Raw genomic sequence first — 24,044 nt, forward strand, 5'->3', positions numbered from 1 at the left:
TAGCCAGGTGTGGTGGTGCACACGTGTAATCCCAGCTGCTCAACAGGCTGAGGCAAGAGAATCGCTCAAATCCCGGAGGTGGAGGTCGCAGTGAGCCGAGATGGTGCCACTGCACTCCAGCCTGGGAAACAGAGCGAGGCTCTGTCTCAAAAAGGAGATTGCATAACAGCGGTTCCTCAAAAAGTTAAGCATAGATTAGCATGTACTCCAGCAATTCCCTTCCTAGGTAACGACCCAAGACAATGGAAAACACACATCCATGCAATTGCGTACATCCGTACGCGATTGTTCATGGCAGCATGATTCGAAATACCAAATGGTGAAAATGACCCAAATGTCCATCAACAGATCAATGGATACATGAAATGTGGTATTTCCATGCAATTGAATATTATTCAGCTCTAAAACAAATAAAGCACTGGCCGGGCGCCGTGGCTCACACCTGTAATCCCTACGCTTTGGGAGGCCGAGGCGTGTGGATCACCTGAGGTCAGGAGTTCTAGACTAGCCTGGCCAACATGGTGAAACCCCGACTCTACTAATCACACAAAATTAGCCAGGTGCAGTGGTGTGCACCTGTAATCCCAGCTACTCAGGAGGCTGAGGCAGGAGAATGGCTTGAACTCGGGAGGCAGAGGTTGTGGTGAGCCAAGATCGCGCCACTGCACTCCAGCTTGGGGGCAACAGAGCAAGAGTCTGTCGAAGAAGAAGAAGAAGAAAGGAGAAGAAGAAGAAGAACACAAGAAGAAGAGGAAGAGGAAGAAGAAGAAGGAAGAAAGAAGAAAGAAAGGAAGAAGGAAGAAGGAGAAGAAGAAGAAGAGGAAGAAGGAGAAGGAGGAAGAAGAAGGAAGGAGGTAGAGGAGGAGAAGGAGGAGGAGGAAGCGGAAGAGGAGGAGAGGGAAAAAACAATGTGGGCATTGGGTACTTGCATTTGGTCTATGGGACCATTAGCATCATTGATCAACTGAGGGCTTCTTCCTAGAGCAGGCATAACAAATTGATTTCATACATAAGCCAACTTGGATCACCTGGTGATGGCTGCTGGAACTGGTGTGTTGGGAAGAATCCTGAGGGGGCAAATGGCTAAGCAGGAAATTGCCTCGTGATTGACTAGCAATGTCTGCCATAGGCTTGGGATGGGGAAGAGGTGACACGTATGTTGGCTTCAAGATCATTGAGACCATCCTCCCCCTCCCCTCACCACCTCATTTTATAGATGAGAAAACTGAGGTCCAGGGTGACCAGCAACAGATGCAGAATCCAGGTCCTGGCTTCCTCAGCACTCCCAGCTTATCCCTGACACCTTGTCCCTCCTTTCTCCACAGGCTCTGAGCCCAAGTCATGTGTTCAGCCTTTTGACTCTGGAGCTGTGGCTTCAGCCACGAAGAGCAGCAGTGGATCCTGGAAACCTGAGAACCCAGACTTCTCTGCCATGGGGGATGATCAGGCAGGTGTCTGACTGCTGAAATGGGCAGGAGCTGATGACGACAGTGGCAGCAAGTACACTTTGTTTAGTACCTGCATTTTACCAGGCACTTTGTGTACATTATCTCAGGGAATCCTCATAGAAACTTGAAAAGTCATTATTATCCTGTTTTACCTATGAGGAAACCGGAATCTGTTCTGAAATAAGAAGAGGGAGGAAAGGAGCAATGGAGGGATGAATGGATGGATGGATAGATGGATGGGTGGGTGGATATCTGGATAGATGGATGGATAGATGGAAGGAAAGAGGAAATCAAGGAAAGATGAGTAGAAGGATGGATGGATGCATGCATGGATGGATGGATGGATGGATGGATGGATGGATGGATGGATGGATACGTGGATGAATAGAAGGGTGGTTGGGTGGATGAATAGATGATGGATGACTAGAAGGAAGGGAGGAAAGATGGGTAGAAGTGTGGGTGAATGGATAAATGGATGATGGGTGAATAAAAAGAAGACAGCTAGATGGATAGATGGATGGACCGATGGAAGGAAGGAGGATGGATGAATGAAGGAAGCAAAGAAGGAAGTATGGATGGGTGGGTAGAAGGATGGGTGGATTAAAGGAAGGAAGGAGAGATGGTTGATGAATGAAAGAGTAGAAAGGTGGGTGAATGGAAGGAAGAAAGATGAGAAATGTGGGTGGATGGATACATGAATGATTGATTAATAAAATGAAAGAAGGAAGGAAGGAAGATGGATGGATGAAAGGAAAGAGGATGGATAAATGAAAGAAGGAAGGATGGATGGATAATGGATGGGTGAGTGGATGGATGAGAAGAAAGGTGAGTGGAAGGAAGGAAAGGAAGGAAGGAAGGAAGAAAGATGGATGGGTGAAAGGAAAGAAGATGGCTAGATTGATGAAAGGAAGGAGGATGGATAAATGAAAGAATGAAGGAAGGATGGATGGATAATGGGTGGGTGAATGGATGGATGAGAAGAAGGGGGAGTGAAAGGAAGGAAGAAAGGAAGAAAGGAAGGAAGGGGGATGGATGGATGGGTTGATGGAAGGAAGGAGGATGGATAAATGAATGAAGGAAAGATGGATAAATAATGGGTGGGTGAATGGATAGATGAGTAGAAGGATGAGAGGAAGGAAGGAAGAGGGATGGATGAAAGGAAGGAGAATGGATAAATGAAAGAATGAAGGAAAGATGGATGGATAATGGATGGATGAGAAGAAGGGTGAGTGGAAGGAAGGAAGATGGATGAATGGGTTGATGGAAGGAAGGAGGATGGATAAATAAAAGAATGAAGGAAGGATGGATGGATAATGGATGGGTGAATGGATAGATGAGAAGAAGGGTGAGTGGAAGGAAGGAAAGAAGGAAGGAAGTAAGGAAGATGGATGAATGGGTTGATGGAAGGAAGGAGGATGGATAAATGAAAGAATGAAGGAAGGATGGATGGATAATGGATGGGTGAATGGATAGATGAGAAGAAGGGTGAGAGGAAGAAAGGAAGGAAGGAAAGAAGGAAGGAAGGAAGGAAGGAAGGCTGACTAAAACCAAATACAGCCTAGAAAGGTAGACTGACTTGCCTAAGTTCCCGTCATGGCAGAGTTGGGATTCAAGCCCATTCTGACTCTGCAGCCTGCGTCCATACCCTCTGCTCTCATCACACTTTCTTTAAGTGCTTATGCCAGGGGCCTGTGGGGGAGGCCAGCACCCAGGCTCCAGTCTCAAAAGAAAGACCCTGAAAGCTTGAGGTCCCTGGGTGGAGTTGGGGCACAGTTAACATCAAGCCCTAATGGTGTGTGGCTGGGACTGAGGTCGTGGCAAAGGTCCTGGTGACAGCCTCCAGGCTGCTTCAGGGAAGGTCTCCTGGGGTGGAAGATGTGGCATCTAGGAGGTGCATCCTTGAGAGGGCAGGGGCCAGGGAGAGGTCTCGTAAACATAGTTCAGCTCCAGCTCCACCAGGGACCAAGACAGTCAGGTGGTGTGTGTTGGGTCTCCAGGAAGCAGACTCAGACGGAGTTGGGCTGAAATAGTCAAGCTTTTATATCCCCTTGTCAATCAACCATTGCCGATGGGCTGCCCAGGAAGGGGGCTGAGAACTGACAGTTCCTTTTCCCACAGCCTCGGGGGATCTGAGTGGCTTTCCACAACATCCGCTACACTAAGGAAGGAGGGTCTGTTACGGTTAAGCCATAAAGGGCATTCCATGTACCCACGCTTGTCATTTTATGGAAGAGGGCACTGAGGGGCTGGGCACATTGGCTCATGCCTGTAATCACAGCACTTTGGGAGGCCGAGGCGGGCAGATCACTTGAGGTCAGGAGTTTGAGACCAGTCTGGGCAACATGCCCAGCCCAGGCCAGCCTGAGCAATGGGGTGAAACCCCGTCTCTACTAAAAATACAAAAATTAGCTGGACATGGAGGTGTGCACCTGTAGTCCCAGCTACTTGGGAGACTGGGGCAAGAGAATGGCTTGAACCCAGGAGGTGGGGATTGCAGTGAGCCAAGATCACACCATTGCACTCCACCCTGGGTGATAAAATAAGGAAAAAAAAATACACTGAGATGCAAGCAGTGAAGTAATTAGTCCAGATGTCATGGAAGGTCCCGGGTAAAGGATCACAGAACCAGGACTGGAGTTTAGCCCTGCGCCTTCCCTGGGATCTGGACCTCTTTGAAAGAGAACCATGGGATACAGGCAGTTGGGTGGGTAACACGGCAATGGGGGAATGGTGGGCTCTGGGGAAGCAGGCAGGCCTGTGAGTAGGCAGCAAGGCTGTGCCCCCACCCACTGGCAAATCTGCTCCCTCTTCCTGAGTCTCTATTATCATCCACTTGGTCATCAGAGTTGGAGACCAGGGCATTTTCCTTGTCCCTTCCTCTCCCATCAGGCACCAAGTCCTGTGAATTTTGAACCCCAAGGACCCTCCATTTCTGTGCATTGCACCCTCCTTCCCCTTCCCTGGTAGTGATCCCCATCATGGCTCCCCCAGGTAATCTGCACGAGTGTCCTGGCTGGGCCACCTGCCTGCATCTTGGCCCCATCCAAGCCCATCTCTGCTCTGCAAGCCGAATACTTTTTTTTTTTTTTTTTTTTTTTTTTTGAGACAGGGTCTCATTCCATCACCCAGGCTGGAGTGCAGTGGCACAATCTCGGCTCACTGCAACCTCCGCCTCCCGGGTTCAAGAGATTCTTGTGCCTCAGCCTCCTGAGTAGCTGAGATTACAGGCACCCACCACCATGTCCAGCTAATTTTTGTATTTTTAGAAGAGATGGGGTTTTGCCATGTTGGCCAGGCTGTTCTCAAACTCCTGGACTCATGTGATTCACCTGCCTCAGGCCTCCCGAAGTGCTGGGATTACAGGCGTGAGCCACCGCGCCCGGCCAGCAAGCTGAATAATCTTTCTGAAGGCCAATCACTGCCCTCCCTACCACCACTATTGGAAACTTCCAGATTAAATCCACGCTTTGGCCAACCAGACTCGTGTTCCCCAACTGTCCAAACCTCCAGCCATAGGAACATTTGCCAGTTGCTTAAAGGCGCCATGAGCTCTCTAGCCTACAGACTTCTGGATGTCCTGTTCTTTCACTGTCTGGAATGTGCTTACCTGCAGTATCTGCCTAGGCAGCTCCTACTCAGTCCTCAGGCCTTCACTTGCTGCCATTTCCTCCAGGAAGCCCTCCCTGATATTCTTTGGACAGCGTAATCTGTTCCCCCTCAGATCTTCCCCAGCCTGCTGGCTGGAACCTTCTATCATTCTTGATTATAACGGTTTGGCTTAATCGTCTATCTTCTCCAGTTAGCTCCATGAGGACAGGGGAGACCGTGTGATTCCATTTGGGGCTGTCAGGCTTGCTCAGAGGAAGGGTCCTGACTCCTGAAATTTATTTGTTTTATGTAATTTAATCATTTATTTGTAGAGACGGGGTCTTCTCTGTCACCCAGGTTGGAGTGCAGTAGTGTGATCAAAGCTCACCGCAACCTCTGCCTCCTGAACTCAAGCAACCCTCCCACCTCAGTTTCCAGAGTAGCTGGGACTACAGGTGCACACCACCACATCCAGCTAGTTTTTTTTGTTGTTGTTGTTATTGTTTTTAAAGATGGGATCTCGCTATGCTGCCCGGGCTGGTCTCAAACCCCTAGTCTCAACTGATCCTCTTACTTTAACCTCCCAAAGCACTGGGATTACAGGTGTGAGCCACAGCCCTGGCCCCCTGACTCCTGAAATTTAAAAACAGCAATATATTATTCCATCGGCCGAGGCTTGCATCGCCCAAGCATCTCATTTCACCCGCACAACACAATCCTACAAGTAGGTGGCAGTATGCCCATTTTAGAGATGGAAAAAACTGAGGCTCAGAGAGCTTTAGGTACTTGATTGAGGTCATGCTAAGCTAACAACAGCTACCGTAGCAGGATGCAAACCTTGACTGAGGTCTTTCTACCCAATGACCATTTGAAAACCATCTGCCCTGCGAGGCACGGTGGCTCATGTCTGTAATTCCAGCACTTTGGGAGGCCAAGGTGGGAGGGTCACTTTAACCCAGAATTTCAAGACCAGCCTGGGCAACATAACAAGACTCTGTCTCTACAAAAAATAAAAAAATACTAGCTGGGGCCAGGCGTGGTGACTCACGCCTGTAATCCCAGCACTTTGGGAGGCTGAGGCAGGCAGATCACCTGAGGTCAGGAGTTCGAGACCAGCCTGGCCAACATGGTGAAACCTGTCTCTACTAAAAATACAAAAATTAGCCGGGCATGGTGGTGGGTGCCTGTAATCCAAGCTACTTGGGAGACTGAGGCAGGAGAATCACTTGAACCCAGGAGGCAGAGGTTGCAGTGAGCCAAGAGCGCACCATTGCACTCCAGCCTAGGCAACATTAGCGAAACTCCATCTCAAAAAAAAAAAAAAATATATATATATATATAAAAAAAAAAGCTGGGCATGGTAGTGCACACCTGGAAAGAAGGAAGGAAGGAAGGAAAGAAAGAAAGAGAGAAAGAGAAAGAAAAGAGAGAAAGAAAGAAAGGAAGGAAGGAAGGAAGGAGAAGGAAAGACTATCTGCTCTGTGATTTACTTGCCATTTTGTTTGAAATCAAGCCACTTTTTTACATGACAAAATGGGACCAGGGACACATTATGCTTGAAGTTGCTTTGGTGTGTTATCTTTTTCCAATAGACAACAAGATCAATAACTATTTACATTTTTAAAGTAAGCATTTATCCATGTACTATGAAAAACTGTGCGTGGTGAGCCCTTCCGAAGAGTAGGGAACCCTAGGCTGTTTCACCTCTGGGTTTGATGGGGGAATCCCATCCCCCAAGGCTCCCCCAGGTCTAGGGAACAGGAACCTGGATTTATAGCATCCTCTCTGGGGTGTCAGGGCCAGCGGGGCAGCGTACGATGCTTACTCAGATACCTGGAAAGACCCCCACTGGGCTGGCTCTCATCTTTTCTTGCCCAAGATATGTCAGAACAAAGGTGCAAGCTCCAAAATAAAAGATGAGACACCCCCTCTCTCCCTCCCTCAATGTACCTACCAACGGGAGCTGGAACAGCCTGTACTGCCTGGCTCCCCACTCTCCAGCTCCACCCCCATCTCTGGCCTGGCTCCCACCTCTGCCTCCTCTGAGGGAGGCCAGATGCTGGAGAAAGAGGGAGGCTCAGCCAGGCCGAGAGGCTGTCCTGACGTGTTTATATTTACAGGAGGATGAAAACCAGAGACACAAAAAAACCTTCGGAGGCAGCGACAGAAAAGACAGTAGGAGGTTGTCCAGGCACTGGGGGTAGGAATGCAGCCATTTGGGGGTAAGTGGGAATTTGAAAGGAGGCTGCCGCCCAAGTCACATGAGGGCCAGCCAGAGCTAGAGCTGTGGCTCTTTAGAAAGAGACCGAGAAAGAGGGACCCTGGTGATCAAAAGGCAGAGGGAGGAAGAGGAGGCAGAGGAGGAGTCGGCAGGGAGGAGGGAGGGAAACGAGGACGGTGGCCACAAAGGAGAGATTCAAGAAGGCAGGCTGTGGAAACAGTAGAGTGAGTCCTTAGGAAGTTAAACCTAAAATTGGCCAGGCGCGGCGGCTCATGCCCGTAATCCCAGCACTTTGGGAGGCCGAGGCGGGTGAATCATGAGGTCAGGAGTTCAAGAGCAGCCTGGCCGAGATGGTGAAACTGTGTCTCTACTAAAAATCCAAAATTAGGCGGGCGCGGTGACTCATGCCTGTAATCCCAGCACTTTGGGAGGCCAAGGCGGATGGATCATCTGAGGTCGGGAGTTCGAGACCAGCCCGGGCAACATGGAGAAACTCCATCTCTACTAAAAATACGAAATTAGCCGGGCGTGGTGGCACATGCCTGTAATCCCAGCTACTCGGGAGGCTGAGGTAGGAGAATCTCTTGAACCCGGGAGGCGGAGGTTGCGGTGAGCCAAGATCGCACCATTGCACTCCAGCCTAGGCAACAAGAGTGAAACTCCGTCTCAGGAAAAAAAAAGAAAAGAAAAGAAAGAAAGGAAAGTTAAACCTAAAATTGGCTGGGTACGGTGGCTCACGCCCGTAATCCCAGCCCTTTGGGAGGCCGAGGCAGGTGAATCATGAGGTCAGGAGTTCAAGAGCAGCCTGGCCAAGATGGTGAAACTCTGTCTCCACTAAAAATACAAAAATTAGCCGGGCATTGTGGCAGGCGCCTGTAATTCCAGCTACTTGGGAGGCTGAGGCAGAAGAATTGTTTGAACCCGGGAGGCAGAGGTTGCAGTGAGCTGAGATTATGCCATTGCACTCCAGCCTGGGAGACAGAGTGAGACTTCATCTCAAAAAAAATAAAAAAAATAAAAAAAAAAGAAAGAAAGTTAAACCTAAAATTACCATGCAATTGTACCACTGCACTCCAGCCCAGGAGACAGAGGGAGATGCTGTCTCCAAAAATAAAATAAATTAGTTTGGGCGCAGTGGCTCACGCTTGTAACCCCAGCACTTTGGGAGGCTGAGCCGGGGAGGATCATCTGAAATCAGGAATTTGAGACCAGCCTCGGCAACATGATGAAACTGTGTCTCTACTGAAAATAGAAAAATCAGCCGGGCATGGTGGTGCACACCTGTAATCCCAACTACTCAGGAGGGTGAGGCATGAGAATTACTTGAACCCAGGAGGCGGAGGTTGCAGTGAGCCGAGATGGTGCCACTGCACTCCAGCCTGGGCGACAGAGCAAGACTCTGTCTCAAAAAATTAAAAATAGGGGCCGGGTGCGGTGGCTCACGCCTGTAATCCCAGCACTTTGGGAGGCCGAAGTGGGTGGATCACGAGATCAGGAGATCGAGACCATCCTGGCTAACACAGGGAAACTCTGTCTCTACTAAAAATACAAAAAAATCAGCCGAGCGTGGTGGCGGGCGCCTGTAGTCCCAGCTACTCGGGAGGCTGAGGCAGGAGAATGGCGTGAACCCGGGAGGTGGAGCTTGCAGTGAGCTGAGATTGCACCACTGCACTCCAGCCTGGGCAACAGAGCGAGACTCCATCTCAAAAAATAATAATAAATAAATATAAAAATAAATAAATATAAAAATAAAATTACCATATGATCCAGCAATTCCACTTCTGGATATCTTCCCAGAAGAACTGAGAGCAAGGACTCACAGATATTTGCACACTGATGTTGATAGCAGCGTTATTCACAAAAGCCAACAGATGGAAAGAGCCCAGGTGTCCGTTGATGGATGGATGAATAAATGCAACGTGATCCATCCACACAATGGAATACAATTCAACCTTAAAAAGGAAGGAAATTCTGACACATGCTGCGATGTGGAGGAACCGTGAGGATGTTATGCTCAGTGAAATAAACCAGACACAAAAGGATAAATACTGTCTGATTCCACTCGTAAGAGGTCTCTGGACTCGTCGGGTTCATAGATTTACCAACCCCCACCCCCGCTTTTTTTTTTTTTTTTTTTTTTTTTGGAGACAGGGTCTTGCTTTGTCACCCAGGCCAGAGTGCGGTAGCATGATCACAGCTCACTTCAGCTTTGACCTCCCAGGTTCAAGTGATCCTCCCACCTCAGCCTCCCAAGTAGCTGGGACTACAGGAGCCTCCCACCATGCCCAGCTCACTTTTAAATTTTTTTGTAGAGATAGGGTCTTGTTATGTTGTCCAGGCGGGTCTCAAACTCCTGGGCTCAAGTGATCCTCCCAGATTGCTGGGATTCCAAGACATGAGCCATCACGCCAGGCCTGGTCAGATTCATGGAGACAGAAAGTAGAAAGGTGGGTACCACCTTTCTGGGGAGGAGAATGAGGCTGGAGAGGGGAATGAGGAGGGAGTGTTTCATGGGAACAGAATTTTAGTTTGGGAAGATGAGAAAGTTCTGGAGACAGATGGAGGTGATGGTTGCACAGCAATGGGAATGTGCTTAATGATACTGAACTGGACACTTAAAAATGGTTAAGATGTGGGCCCGGGTACAGTGTCTCACATCTGTAATCCCAACACTTTGGGAGGCTGAGGCAGGCGGATCACTTGAAGCTAGGAGTTCAAGACCATCCTGGCCAACATCGTGAAACCCCGTCTCTAATAAAAGATATATAAAAATTTGCCAGGAGCGGTGGCACATGTCTGTAGTCCCAGCACTTTGGGAGGCCAAGGCAGTCGAATTGCCTGTAGTCAGGAGTTCGAGACCAGCCCGGCCAACGTGGTGAAACGCCATCTCCACTAAAAATACAAAAATTAGCCGGGCATAATGGTGGGTGCCTGTAATCCTGGCTACCCAGGAGGCTGAGGCAGAAGAATCACTTGAACCCGGGAGGTGGAGGTTGCAGTGAGCTGAGATCATGTCACTGCACTCCAGCCTGGGCGACAGAGCAAGACTCCATCTCAAACAAAAAAAAAAAGGTTAAGATGATAAATGTTATGTGATGTGTATTTCACTGCAATAAAAAGAAGGGAGGGGCCAAATCTATAAAGACATCAACATGGGTGAGTTCCAGGTAAAGGGCAAACCCTGCGTAGCTCCTCCTTCCTCATCCCAAGACAGGTGTGGACACTGGCTCCTTGCCTCCTGCCAGCAAAGATCTGCAGCTGACAAATTGAGAGCATCCACCAAGGGCTGCCTGAGATCACGTGGATGCCTGGAGCCGCATCTCAGCACTGGCCTTGCATGGAGCCATGGGGGAAGCCCACTCGCCCACCTACCCACCAAACCCTGTGTGCAGACAGTCCTAACAAATGCCTGGAAAAGGACAAGTCATGTCCTGCAGATCCTGGCAGCCCAGAGGAGGGGCACCTTACCAACCCTGAGGAGTCAGGAAGGCAACCTGGGGGGCATGCCCAAGCTGGGTTTTGACGGATGCATAGGAGTTCACCAGACAGACTCAGGATGGGCCAGGTGGGAGAGGAGGTTTTGCAAGAAGAAAAGGCAGGTGCCCTGGCTGGACAGAATGACAAATAGAATGACTGGGAGGAGAAGAGGGAAGTGAAGGACAAAAGAAGGGAAGGAAAAAGAAATAGGAACAGGAGCAGAAACTGTACCAAAAAAAAAAAAAAAAGAGAGAGAGAGAGATAATCAGATGGAAACTCAGTGACGAGAAGTGCTTTGCCAAGGCTAGAAGTAGGGGAATCTGGCATGGAAGACCAGACTTCTGGCCCTTTTGTGGGGGTGAGCTCTTGAAGGTCCAGGTTAGACAGGGGACTGGGGGACTACTCCCTCCCATCCATCCCACCCACTGTGAGAAGGGTGCTGAGCCCAGGAGGAACAAGGGGGGGACAGGCAGGGTCCGGATGTTGGGAGCAGGGACCTTGTGGTCAAGAGACCCCAGGCTTTGCTGCCCCTTGGTCAATGTCTTCTTCTCCCTCCTCACCCTCCCAACCTACAGGAGGATGATTTTCCCAGGCGGCTCAGCGAGAGTATGGAGGACCTCAGCCTGGATTTGGGGGCCCTTCAGGGCAGTGAGTATCTGCAGGACCTGGGCCTTGGGGCCCCTTCCCACAGCCAGCCTGGGGAGACCCCAGACAGCCGCCTCACCGGTGAAGAACTAGGAAGGGATTCTCTTTTCTCCAGCTTGGCAGGGTCCCAAGACCTGTCAAGGCGGCGCAGCTGGGAAAGGTCACGGAGCTGCTCAGAGAGCTGGCGGAGGTCAGTTCCCCACTGCTGCCTGCTTCCCACAATGCACCCCTGGGACAGGGCAGAGGTCCAGACGGCCAGAGCCATGTCCTAAGACAAGCCGCCCCTTGCACCTGCCATGGTCCCCAACCTTTTTGGTACCAGGGACCGATTTCATGGAAAACAATTTTTCCATAGACCCAGGGGGACAGGGGATACTTTCTGGACAATTCAAGTACATTCCATTTATCATGCACTTTATTTATATTATTATTACATTGTAATACATAATGAAATAATTATACAATCCATCATTATGTAGAATCAGTGGGAGCCCCGAGCTTGTTTTCCTGCACTAGACAGTCCATTCTGGGGGTGATGGGAGACAGTGACAGATCATCAGGCACTAGATTCTCTTGTTTTTTTGTTTGTTTGTTTGTTTTGTTTTTTTGAGATGGAGTCTCACTCCATTGCCCAGGCTGGAGTGCAGTGGCGTGATCTCGGCTCACTGCAATCTCCGCCTCCTGGGTTCAAGCGATTCTCCTGCCTCAGCCTCCCAAGTAGCTGGGATTACAGGCGCACACCACCATACCCGAGTAGCTGGGATTACAGGCGCGCACCACCACACCCAGCTAATTTTTGCATTTTTAGTAGAGATGGGGTTTCACCATGTTGGTCAGGCTGGTCTCGAACTCCTGACTTCATGATCCGCCTGCCTCGGCCTCCCAAAGTACTGGGATTACAGGCGTGAGCCACCGCACCCAGCCTAGATTATCATAAGGAGTGTGCAACCTAGATCCCTTGCATGTGCCGTTCACAATACAGTTCCCGCTCCTATGAGAATTTTTTTTTTTTTTTTTGAGACAGAATCTCACTCTGTTGCCCAGGCTACAGGCTCACACCACCACACCCGGCTAATTTTTTGTATTTTTAGTAGAGACGGAGTTTTATCATGTTGGCCAGACTAGTCTCAAACTCCTGACGTCAGGGGATCCTCCTGCCTCAGCCTCCCAAGTGCTGGAATGACAGGCATGAGTCACCATGCCGGGCCCCTGCTCCTTTGATAATCTAATGCTGCCACTCATATGACAGGAGGCAGAGCTCAGGCAGTCATGTAGATGAAGCTTCGCTCACACGCCTGCGCTCACCTTCTGCTTTGCAGCCTGGATTCTAAAAGGTCACAGACTAGTACCAGTCTGTGGCCCAGGAGTTGGAGATCCCTGCTTTAGGGCCATGAGGGGTGTCTGCACCATCAGAGGCAGCCCAAAAAACCCTCTTCTAACTTGTACATGCATGAACATAGAGCCTGTGCAAGTGACTGAGCATGCACGAGCCCAAACTGAAAACTGCACGTGAGGCCGCGTGCAGTGGCTCACACTTGTAATCCCAGCACTTTGGGAGGCCAAGGCGGGTGGATCAGCTGAGGTCAGGAGTTCAAGACCAGCCATGGTCAACATGGCAAAATCCCCTGTCTACTAAAAATACAAAAATTAGCCGGGTGGGGTAGTGCACACCTGTAGTCCCAGCTACAGGTGAGGCCCGAGAATCTCTTGAACCCGGGAGATGGAGGTTGCAGTGAGCTAAGATTATGCCACTGCACTCCAGCCTGGGCGACAGAGCGAGACTCTGTCTTGAAAAAAAAAAGGAAGAAAAAAAATCGACTGTATGCACACACTGCAAGCACACAAAAACCTAAATTTGCACACCTGCTGAGAGTACGGCCATTCTCAGCACCCATCAGACCCACGCATATAAGCCTAAACGTGATCTGCATACTGCTTGCACCCATACGCATGAAGCCACCCATGCAGTTATGATCAAAAGGGAAATGTGTGAGACACCATACACCCCACAGTGGCAGCACCAAATAGTAGAGGTGGGGGGTGCTCTAGCCACCCCTAACCCGTGTCCCTCAACCCCTTCCAAGTCATCCCACATAGAAATTCAGGCCGGGTGCAGTGGCTCACGCCTGTAATCTCAGCACTTTGGGAGGCAGAGTCGGGCGGATCACTTGAGGTCAGGAGTTCGAGATCAGCCTGGCTAACATGGTGAAACCCCGTCTCTACTAAAAATACAAAAATTAGCTGGGCATGGTGGCACGTGCCTGTAATCCCAGCTACTTGGGAGGCTGAAGGAGGAGAATTGCTTGAACCTGGGAGGCAGAGGTTGCAGTGAGCCGAGATCGTGCCACTGCACTCCAGCCTGGGTGACAGAGTGAGACTCTGTCTCAAAAAAAAAAAAAAAAAAAAGAAAGAAAGGAAAAGAAAAGGAAAACCAGTCTGTGCAAAAACTATCTGAGATGCAAACGTAGCTCCAACAAATCTAACCAGGCTGGCTTTCTTTATCCCCTCCCCCTTGTCACCCACTCCTCTCATATTGGGAGGTCTGGACCCCTTTCTGTGGCCTGTGCACCCTTCCCTGTCCTGGAAGGGCCCCCTTGCATGTTCTTTCAAGCCCCCCTAGATGCCTGGGGCAGCAGCCAGGTGGGCAAGACCTGCTGAAGCCCCAGTACCCTGTCTTCTCCCACTAGGCTCAGCCTCGATGCCGCAACTGTGGATGAGGAACCCTGTCTCCCCCGAACACTGGCCAGCCTTGCTTTGAACCTGCCAGGAGGAGGGCTGAAGACCTGGACTCAAGGGTGTCTGTCTGGGGGTGGGACCCCTGCAGAGACCCCAGGCAAAGTGGGTATAACCTGCAGCCACCCCTGACAATAGCACACTTTTGGGTCTAGAAGCCAGTGCTGTGGGTAAGAAGGAGAGACTTGCCAGGGCTGGTGGCACTTACCCACCATGGCAGGGTGGAGGCTGCTTATCTGTGGTGTGGCCCATGTCTCGGTCCTCTCTGGGTCCTAAGATTCCAGCCCAGGCCTGAAGGGTTTTCCCTGGGTAAGCATCTAAGGCAGGCTCTGCATGGCCATGACTCCAACCCAAGGGCTGGAGACAAGGGGATGGGGGATGTCTTATCTTGCAGTTTCAGCCAGGCTTGGAGGATCTTTGCCTGGAGTGTAGCCTGCAGCTGGAGGGCAGCTGTGTCTATGGTTGGGGTATACAGCTAAGGAGAATTTCTCTCTGACCTGAGATCCCAGCTCACACCTGAGGAATGCATGCTTGGAGCTGTGGCTGGTGGCTGAGACATCTTTGGCTGTGATCACAAAGGACCCTGGGGGAAATTCCTGGCCATTGTTGGAACCTGTGGCTCTGATACCTGGGGCTCCAGCTCAGAGCTGGAGGCTCCTCGGCCAGGACTACAGCCCCGTGGCTGGGGAGGGGGTGGCTGAACCCATGTCTTATGGCTGCGGGGAGTGGCTGGAGGCTGAGGCTTGGATGAGTGTGTCACCCCATTTCTGTGGAGGTGACCCTGGCTGTGGGTGGGGCCCCTCAATCTAGGGAACCTGCCTGCAGTTCAGGCTGCCTTCCCAGCTTAGTGAGATGTTTAATTCCCTGCAGGAATGGGACAGCCCCAAGAAAAGAGTGAGGTCAAGGTCTGTTCCTGTGTCCTTCTATGAGATCCACTCTCCGGAAATCTCTCCGGTTTTGGAAGTGCCCACTCCACCTGTTCAAGGTAGCCAGCCTGGGAGTTTCCTTCATTCAAACCAAGTCAGGGAAAGAGGAGCCTGGCCAACATGGTGAAACCCTGTTGGGGTTTCATCCTTCATCCTGGAGGGTCCCCTTGATGGGGCTCCAGATGGGCCCCAGGGAAGGGAAGGGAGTTGGCTTAGGGTCCCCTGGGCAGGGACTGAGCAGAACGCTGGGGGAAACCAGAGAGAGGAAGAGACCTCCAGCATCTGTCCCTCCTCCTCTCCCTGCAGCTCTTGAGCCAGTGTGAGATTGCCCCATTGCAATGACCTTGTCCCCAAGATTCTCTCTTCTCTCTATGACTTTTTTTTTTTTTTTTTTTTTTTTTTTTGAGATGGAGTCTTGCTCTGTCACTCAGGCTGCAGTGCAGTGGTGCAATCTCAGTTCACTGCATTCTTCGCCTCCCGGGTTCAAACAATTCTCTTGCCTCAGCCTCCCAAGTAGCTGGGACTACAAGCACCCACTACCATGCCCGGCTAATTTTTGTATTTTTAGTAGACACAGGGTTTCGCCATGTTGGCCAGGCTGGTCTCAAAGTTCTGGCCTCGAGTGATCGGCCTGCCTCAACCTCCCAAAGTTCTGAGATTACAAGCATGAACCACTGCACCCGGCATTCTATTTCTTTATCTCTTTCTTTATCTCTGAATTTTTATCCTGAGATCTTGCACCTCTGTGGCATCAGACAAACCTGGAATCTAAACACATAACAAGTCTCTGAGCCTCTGTGGCTTCCTCTATTAGAAGAGGTGCAGCAGCTCACACCTGGAATCCCAGCACTTTGGGAGGCTGAGGCAGGTGAATAGCTTGAGCCCAGGAGTTCGAGGCCAGCCTGGGCAACATGGCGAAACCTTGTCTCTACTAAAAATACAAAATAAATCAGCCGGGCATGCCGGTGTGCACCTGTAGTCCCAGCTACTTTGGAGGCTGAGATGGGAGGATCGCTTAAACCCAGGAGGTCAAGGCTGCAGTGAGTTCTGATGGCAGGACTGCACTCCACTCTGGGTGACAAAGTGAAACCGTCTCAGAAAAAAAAAAAAAAAAAAAAAAGGCCTGGTGCAGCGGCTCATGCCTGTAATCCTAGCACTTTGGGAGGCCGAGGCAGGTGGATCACCTGAGGTCCAGAGTTCGAGACCACCCTGGCCAACATGGTGAAAACCCCATCTGTACTAAAAATATAAAAATACAAGAATTAGTCAGGCATGGTGGTGTGTGCCTGTAATCCCAGCTACTCAGGAGGCTGAGACAGGAGAATTGCTTGAACCCAGGAGGCGGAGATTGCAGTGAGCTGAGATTGAGCCATTGCACTCCAGCCAGGGTGACAGAGCGAGACTGTGTCTAAGGAAAAAAAGAGGAGGGGGGACAATAAGCATATCTCCTTAAGGCCACTTGGAGAGTCTGCTGATCTCAAACACGTAAAGCACTTAGTAGGTTGTAAGCACTCACGAGACACTGGGGACACCTGTGTTTGTCCCTGGCTCTCTGTCCTCTTCTTGTCTCTGTTGCCTGAGAGTACAGGCCCTGTCTGCATGGCCTCCAGTTCTGCAGGGGCCCAGGGTGGCATCCGGGAGGGCTCTGCTGGGCTGGTCCTGTCCCAGAGCTCCTCACAACTGTGCTTCCTGGGATGGGGGGCTTCTTCCAGGCCTGGAACCTCCAGTGCTGGAGTGCATGGAAAAAGACCACGTGGAACCAGATCACGTGTGAGTTTCTGCCTCATGGTGGGGGAGGGACCCCCGGGGAACAGGCCACAAAGTCAGGGCTGCGGGAGGAGGGCTGCCGGGGTGCAGTGTTGCTGGCCATAAGTGACCAGGGCCAGACACCATCCCACTAGTCCCCGCATAACCTCATCTTCTTTCTGACACCATCCTTCTCCCGGCGGGAGGGACCCAGGCCCCTCAGAAAGGTTCTCAATGTAGCCTTGGGAGACAATTGTGGCTTTTTTTTTTCTTTTTTTTGTGAGATAGGGTCTCACTCTGTCACCCAGGCTGGAGTGCAGTGGTGTGATCTCCGCTCACTGCAGCCTCTGCCTCCTGGGTTCAAGTGATTCTCCTGACTCAGCCTCCAGAGTAACTGGGACTACAGGCACTCGCCACCACACCCAGCTAATTTTTGTATTTCTAGTAGAGACGGGGTTTCGTCATGTTGGCCAGGCTGGTCTTGAACCCCTGACCTCAGGTCATCCGCCTGCCTCGGCCTCCCAAAGTACTGGGATTACAGGCGTGAGCCACTGTGCCCAGCTGACTGTGGCTTTGAGTAGGGTCTGCATCAGGACCTGAGGCCTGGCTGGGCAACCCCAGCTTGTCACGGGGAGAGTGTCTGTAAACTGGAGCTACTGTGGGCTGTTCTAATCCCACCTCCACCCCCACAGGCTAATTGTCCAGCAGGTGCTTCAAGAACTTCGACAGTACCATGGGTAAGTGGGAATTGGGACAGGCTTGAGGGGAACAAAGTGGGAGACAAAAGCAGGAAGCATGCAGGGGTGTGCACAGGTGTGGGAGACAGGGGTAGAGAAGACTGGGTGAGGGCTGGGTACGGTGGCTCACGCCTGTAATCCCAGCACTTTGGGAGGCCAAGGCAGGCGGATCATCTGAGGTCAGGAGTTCGAGACCAGCCTGGCCAACATGCCGAAACCTGGTCTCTACTCAAAATACAAAAATTAGCCTGGCATGGTGGCACGTGCCTGTAATCCCAGCTACTCAGGAGGCTGAGGCAGGAGAATCACTTGAACCCGGGAGATGGAGGATGCAGTGAGCTGAGACTGCACCATTGCACTCCAGCCTGGGCGACACAGTGAAACTCTGTCTCAAAAAAATAGAAAAAAGACAAGGCTGCGTTCAAGGGAAGAAAAATGGGGCAGAAGAGGAGGGAGAGGATAGAAGACAAGAGTTGGAGAGGAGCAGGCTGCCACTGGCATAGGGGTCCCTTGGAGCAAACAGGTAAAGGTGCCTTCTGCCTAAGACACTGCCATCTGTTACAAAATCTTCCTGTAGCTGGATGTGGTGGCTCACACCACTGTAATCCCAACACTTTGGGAGGCCAAGGTGAGAGGATCATTTGGAGGCCAGGAGTTTGAGACCAGCTTGGGAAAGATAGTGAGACCCTGTCTCTACAAAAAAAAATTAAAAATTTGCTGGGCGAGGTGGCTCATGCCTATAATCCCAGCAATTTGGGAGGCTGAGGTGGGAGGATTGTTTGAGCCCAGGAGTTTGAGACCAGCCTGGGCAACAGAGTGAGACTCTGTCTGTATAATTTTTTTTTTTTTTTTTTTTTTAGCTGGGTATGGTGGCACATACCTGTAGTCCGCAGCTACTCTGGGGGGTGTGGGGGTGTTGATGCAGGAGAATGGCTGAGTCCAGGCAGTGAAGGCTGCCATGAGCCATGATTATGCCACTGCACACCAGCCTGAGCAACAGAGCAAAACCCTGTTTAAAAAAAAAAAAAAATTGTGGGCTGGGCGCAGTGGCTCATGCCTGTAATCCCAGCACTTTGGGAGGCCGAGGCGGGCGGATCACGAGGTTGGGAGATTGAGACCATCCTGACTAACATGGTGAAACCCCGTCTCTACTAAAAAATACAAAAAATTAGCCGGGTGCGGTGGCGGGCGCCTGTAGTCCCAGCTACTCAGGAGGCTGAGTCAGGAGAATGGCGTGAACCCGGGAGGCGGAGCTTGCAGTGAGCCGAGATCGCGCCACTGCACTCCAGCCTGGGTGACAGAGTGAGACTCCGTCTCAAAAGAAACAAATTTGTGTAAGATTTAAGTACTTGGTTAAAAAAAAAACTAAAAATTAGCCAGGTATGGTGGCACATGCCTATAGTCCCAGCTACTCAGGAGACTGAGGCAGGAGGATTGCTCAAGCCCCAGAGGTCGAGGCTGCGGTGAGCTGTGATTGTACCACTGGACTCCAGCCTGGGCAACAGAGCGAGACCCCATCTCTATTAAAAAAGAAAAAAAAATCTTCCTGCTACACTGATTTTGTTCAGCCAAGACACATTACTGCCCTCTGCTGGAAAACCTGTCATAATGTCTCATATACAAGCCCAGAGTATCAAGGACGGGTGGGCTCTTAGACGGGGTACCTGGTGCATGCCTGTACTCGGTAGCACTGGGGTAGGTGAGTGGGAGAGGAGGCTGCCGACCCAGGTATCTGTCCGCTCTGATCCTGCAGGGCCCGGCAGAGGGCTTGCATGTCAGCCAGCCCCGGAGGAGCCCACTCGAACCTGACCTGGTTTGAATTCCTGTCGGAGTAAGTACACAGACCTGCTGCAGGGGAGAGCAGCCTTGGATTTGAACAAGTGTTTACAGATGGTCCTTTGGGCCAGGCCCCCCATGCTGGGGGCAGGAGCTGGAGCCCCCATCAGGGCAATGGTGGGAGCTGGCAGGAAAGGGAGGGGTGAGGCTCCGGTAAACCCTGAGAAGACAGAGGAAGACTTCCTGGAGGAGGTGATGATGTAAGCAGGGTTCTGACGGAAGAGTAGGAGTTTGCCAATATGTGCAGATGAGGGTGAAGGAAAGAAAATGGAACTAGAAGCCTTAGGGAATGACATCAGAGTGGGGCTGGGAGGAGGGAAGGTGGGAGAAATCAGCAGAGACCAGACCACCTCAGCGACACGAAGGGGCTGACTTTATCCTAAACAGCAGTGGGGCTCGGGCGCGGTGGCTCACGCCTATAATCCCAGCACTTTGGGAGGCCGAGGAGGGTGGATCATCTGAGGTCAGGAGTTCAAGACCAGCCTGGCCAACATGGTGAAACTCGGTCTCTACTAAAAATACAAAAATTAGCCATACGTGGTAGTGGGTGCCTGTAATCCCAGCTACTCAGGAGGCTGAGGCAGGAGAATCACTTGAACCCAGGAGGCGGAGGTTGCAGTGAGCCAAGATCGTGCCCTTGCACTCCAGCCTGGGCGACAGAGTGAAACTCCGTCTCAAAAATAAATAAATAAATAAATAAATAAATAAATAAAAATAAAAAGAGCAGTGAGGCCTTCGAGCATCATCAGTTCTGGTGATAGGATGTGGACAGAATGAGGACCACAGACAGGGCTGGAGGTCCCTGAATCCCTCTCTCTCCCTCCTTTCCTCCCTCCCTCTCTCACTCACTCATTCACTCAACAAACATTTATGGATATTTACAAAGTTCCAGAAGCCACTTGGACTGGGATCTGGGGGCACAGACTGGAGGAATGGCATCTCCGCCCAGGAAATAGATCCTACCAGAGCAGGAATCATGTCTGCCTTATATGTCACTGACCTACTATTTATTAAATGAGGGTGTGCCTGAAATCCAGGAAACCACGCCAGTGATCTGGGGATGGAGTTTGGGGTGGGGGAGGAGACAGAAGAATGAGCAGGATTTAAAGACCAATTAGGATCGGGCGTGGTGGCTCATGCCTTGTAATCTCAGCATTTTGGGAGGCTAAGGTGGACGGATCACCTGAGCCTGGCCAACACGGTGAAACCCTGCCTCTACTAAAAATACAAAACAATCAGCTGGGCACAGTGGCACACACCTGTGGTCCCAGCTACTCGGGAGGCTGAGGCATGAGAATCGCTTGAACCTGGAGGCAAAGGCTGCAGTGAGCCGAGATTGCACCACTGCACTCCAGCCTGGGTGACAGAGTGAGACTCTGTCTCAAAAAAAAAAACAAAATAAATAAATAAATAAAGGCCAATTAGATACCGGGTGGGGGTGGGGGGCGTGAATTAGAGGGAGAAATCACAAGTGAACAGAGCTGAAATTCCCAGCCCAGGCATTGAGGGACCTCAAACCTGAGATCACGTTGCATTTCCCTCTGCAAACCCAGTCCCCAAAGCTCCCAGAACTTTGCAAACATTCATCCATGTTTGCTGAGTGAATAAGGAAGACAGGGAAGGAGGAAGGGAAGGAGGAAGTCAAGGGCCAGGGAAGGGGTAAGGCAGGACCAGGAGGCCACAGGGAGACAGGTTCCAGGTGGATTCCTGAAGCAACCCACAGGGCTGCCTCAGAATGGCCCCTGGCCCCCTCTAGTGGACCTTCCCTCTCGTCCCCCAGGAGCGAGGACGGTGCTGGCAAGAATGAGAAGAGTGACAAGAGTACCAGTGTGAAGCGCAGGCTGAGCTGCCTCCGCAGTCGAGTGACCAGGCAGAAGGAGAAGGTAAGGGGAGCTGAGCCACGGGGGCCCTCCTCTGCCTTCCCCAGCTTGGCATGCTGCCCTTAGCCCGGGAGCCCTGTGATTGGGGCTGGTGGTGGGCTGGGTACGCAGTATGTAAGAAGGCCAGCGCCTGCAGATGGCATCCTGAGACCCACCTCTGTCCCATCCAGGGGAAGAGCCCAGCACATCTAAAGGACAAGGGCCAGGATGCACGAGAGAGGCGGGAGTGTGTCAATGGGCACCAGCTGGTGCAAGGGACCTTCTCCAGCCCCTCCAGCTGCCCCCTGTGTGGCAAACCCTTCTTGAGCTCAGGTAAGTCTGGTGGCCCAATCCATCTTCCTGGAGGGCAGCCAATTTCTCTTCTTCACGTCCTTTCAATCATACTCCTGGGGTATCTTTTGATGTGTGCATCCTCGTTCTGTTTTGCTCTCTCCTCAGCGGCTCCCTGGAGAGAACCAGGGATCAGTCCCTGGGCACAGGGACCCTTGGGCTAACTCGGGACTGGCAACAGTCCCTTTAAGTCTCAGATTTGCAATTGTGGGAATCCTCCTGCAGCATCTGGACTTGAGCCGTGTATGAGTTTGCTAGGGCTGTCATGACAAAGTACCATGCACCAGGTGGCTTAACCATCAGAGATGTATTCCCTTGCAGTTCTGGAGGCTTAAAGTCTGAGATCAAGGGCTAAGCTTCATAAGAAGGTGCCAGGAAATGATCCATTCCAGGCACCTCTCCTGGCTTCATCCCTTAGCCTCACATGGCCCTGTCTATGTCCCAGTTTCCCCTTTCTATAAGGATACCAGCCATATTGGATTAGGGGCCCACCAGACTCCAGTGTGTCCTCATCTTAGCTTATTTACAACGGCAAAGACTCTATTTTCAAATAAGGTTACATCCTAAAGGACAGAAGTGGGGGAGTAGGATTGCAACATATGAATTTGATTGGGGGGAGGGGCATACAATTTTATTCGTAACAGGTCGTTTTCTGCTTCCTGGGGCACTTGGTGGTTGCGGGGTTGTGAGGGGAAGAGTCTCTACTTGAGAAAAAGTACTGGATTCAAGAGACTCCCAGAAAGAGATGGCTCTGGTCATTGCTGGGATTTAGAACTTTGTCTTTTTGCAAATAAGCTCCACTTTGAAGGGAATGAAGAAGAGGAGGTGGTGGCAACTGCGTGTTAGAAAAGATGCGTGTGCCGTTTGTAGCCAAGAATCCAAACTGCAGTCTGTGGCTGGCAGAACTCAGGCTAGTTCACAGTTTCTGGACCTTAGCATTGTCAACATTTGGGTCCAGGTAATTCTTTGTTCTAAGGGGCTATCCTGTGCATGGTAGGATATTTAGTAGCATCCCTGGCCTCCACCCTCTAAGTGCTGGTAGTAACCACCTCCTGCCTCCAGTTGCAACAACCAAAAATGTCTCCAGACATGGCCAAAAGTCTCCTGGGGGGCAGAATTGCCTCCAGACAGGAATCAATGGGTGAATGAGATGGGCAAACAGATCCTGGATGGGCTTAGACCGTGCAGTGAGAGAACATCTCCACCCCTGGGGCAAGTGCCTCTGAGCAAACCGCCTTGCAGGTTTTGCATTTGTTGGCTTTACCTGCTTCAGGCGTGGGAATTTTCCTTCTTTCTTGTTTTCTTCTCTTTCTGCAGTGCCATTGCTGGCTATGGGGCTGGGGGTAGCTGTTGGTGGCTAGTGGTGTCAAGGATGTTCCTCTTTGAGCTCTTCCTCTGTTAGGCAATCCCCATCCAGCTCTGTGACCCATGAGCTGTCCTCAGCAGAGGCTGGCATGAGCTTTTGGCAAAATCTTTCTTTTTTTTTTTTTTCGACAGGATCTCACTCTGTTGCCCAGGCTGGAGTGCAATGGTATGATCTCAGCACACTGCAGCCTCTGCCTCCTGGGTTCAAGCAATCCTCCCACCTCCTCCTGAGTAGCTGGGTCTACAGGTGTGCACCACCATGCTTGGCTAATTTATTAACTTATTTCTGTAGAGACAAGGTCTCACTATATTGCCCAGGCTGCTTTCAAACTCCTGGACTCAAGTGATCCTCCCGCCTCAGCCTCCCAAAGTGCTGGAATTACAGATGTGAGCCACTGCACCCAGCCTTTGCCAAATCTTCAGTGCACCAACAAAGTCAGTGTGTTGAAGTCCTTAATTTGGGACAGCAGGTGACTCCCTCTTTTCCCTGGCACCTTGTTCCCTTCTGCAGGGGATGAGCTATGCTCAATCTATCTTAGGCATCAGATGTAAGGGGCAGGTAGGAGGTTGGAAGTTGGAAGAGTAAAGCCAGAGGTCTAGAACCAAGACTGCACAGAGCAGGCGCCGGGAGCCTGCTCTCCGATGCCGTTCCTTGAACAGCTCCAGGCTGAGCTGAACCATGCACTTCCTTCTGTGATTGCTGGTTCCTTATCATTCTCCATTTGTTTCTGTTCCTGCTTTTGCTTTGCTTCTCAGAAAAATCCTGAGGTCTTTAAACTCTGATTTGGGGTCACCCAAGGTCTTCTATGTCCATGTGGCCCACTGACTTAGAGCATCACCGTCATCTGGGAACATTATTATTATTATTATTATTATTATTATTATTTTGAGATGGAGTCCCACTCTGTCACCCAGGCTGGAGTGCAGTGGCACGATCATAGCTCACTGCAACTTTCACCTCCCAGGTTCAAGCGATTCTCCTGCCCCAGCCTCTCAAGTAGCTGGGATTACAGGCACCTGCCACCATGCCCAGCTAATTTTTGTATTTTTAGTAGAAACAGGGTTTCACCATGTCGGCCTCCCAAAGTGCTGGGATTATAGGCATGAGCCAC

At 51.0% G+C, this 24,044-nt stretch overlaps 1 protein-coding gene across 1 annotated transcript in view; it reads left to right on the forward strand.

The window, feature by feature from the left end:
* The window catches only part of LOC103893029 (rho guanine nucleotide exchange factor 18-like), a 29,319-nt gene extending 5,548 nt beyond the window's left edge, over window positions 1–23,771 (forward strand). Inside the window, exons 2-10 of the mRNA XM_063720392.1 lie at window positions 1,326–1,447; window positions 11,310–11,569; window positions 14,067–14,217; window positions 14,983–15,097; window positions 16,751–16,808; window positions 17,477–17,521; window positions 19,275–19,352; window positions 21,138–21,240; window positions 21,408–23,771. Coding sequence (XP_063576462.1) covers window positions 1,326–1,447; window positions 11,310–11,569; window positions 14,067–14,217; window positions 14,983–15,097; window positions 16,751–16,808; window positions 17,477–17,521; window positions 19,275–19,352; window positions 21,138–21,240; window positions 21,408–21,731 — 1,256 coding nt within the window. The 3' untranslated portion in view covers window positions 21,732–23,771. The remainder of the gene's footprint in view (window positions 1–1,325; window positions 1,448–11,309; window positions 11,570–14,066; window positions 14,218–14,982; window positions 15,098–16,750; window positions 16,809–17,476; window positions 17,522–19,274; window positions 19,353–21,137; window positions 21,241–21,407) is intronic.
* The last annotated feature ends 273 nt before the right edge of the window (window positions 23,772–24,044 follow it).

The sequence above is a fragment of the Pongo abelii genome, chromosome 20, assembly GCF_028885655.2.
Source record: "Pongo abelii isolate AG06213 chromosome 20, NHGRI_mPonAbe1-v2.0_pri, whole genome shotgun sequence".
Taxonomy (NCBI): Eukaryota; Metazoa; Chordata; class Mammalia; order Primates; family Hominidae; genus Pongo; species Pongo abelii.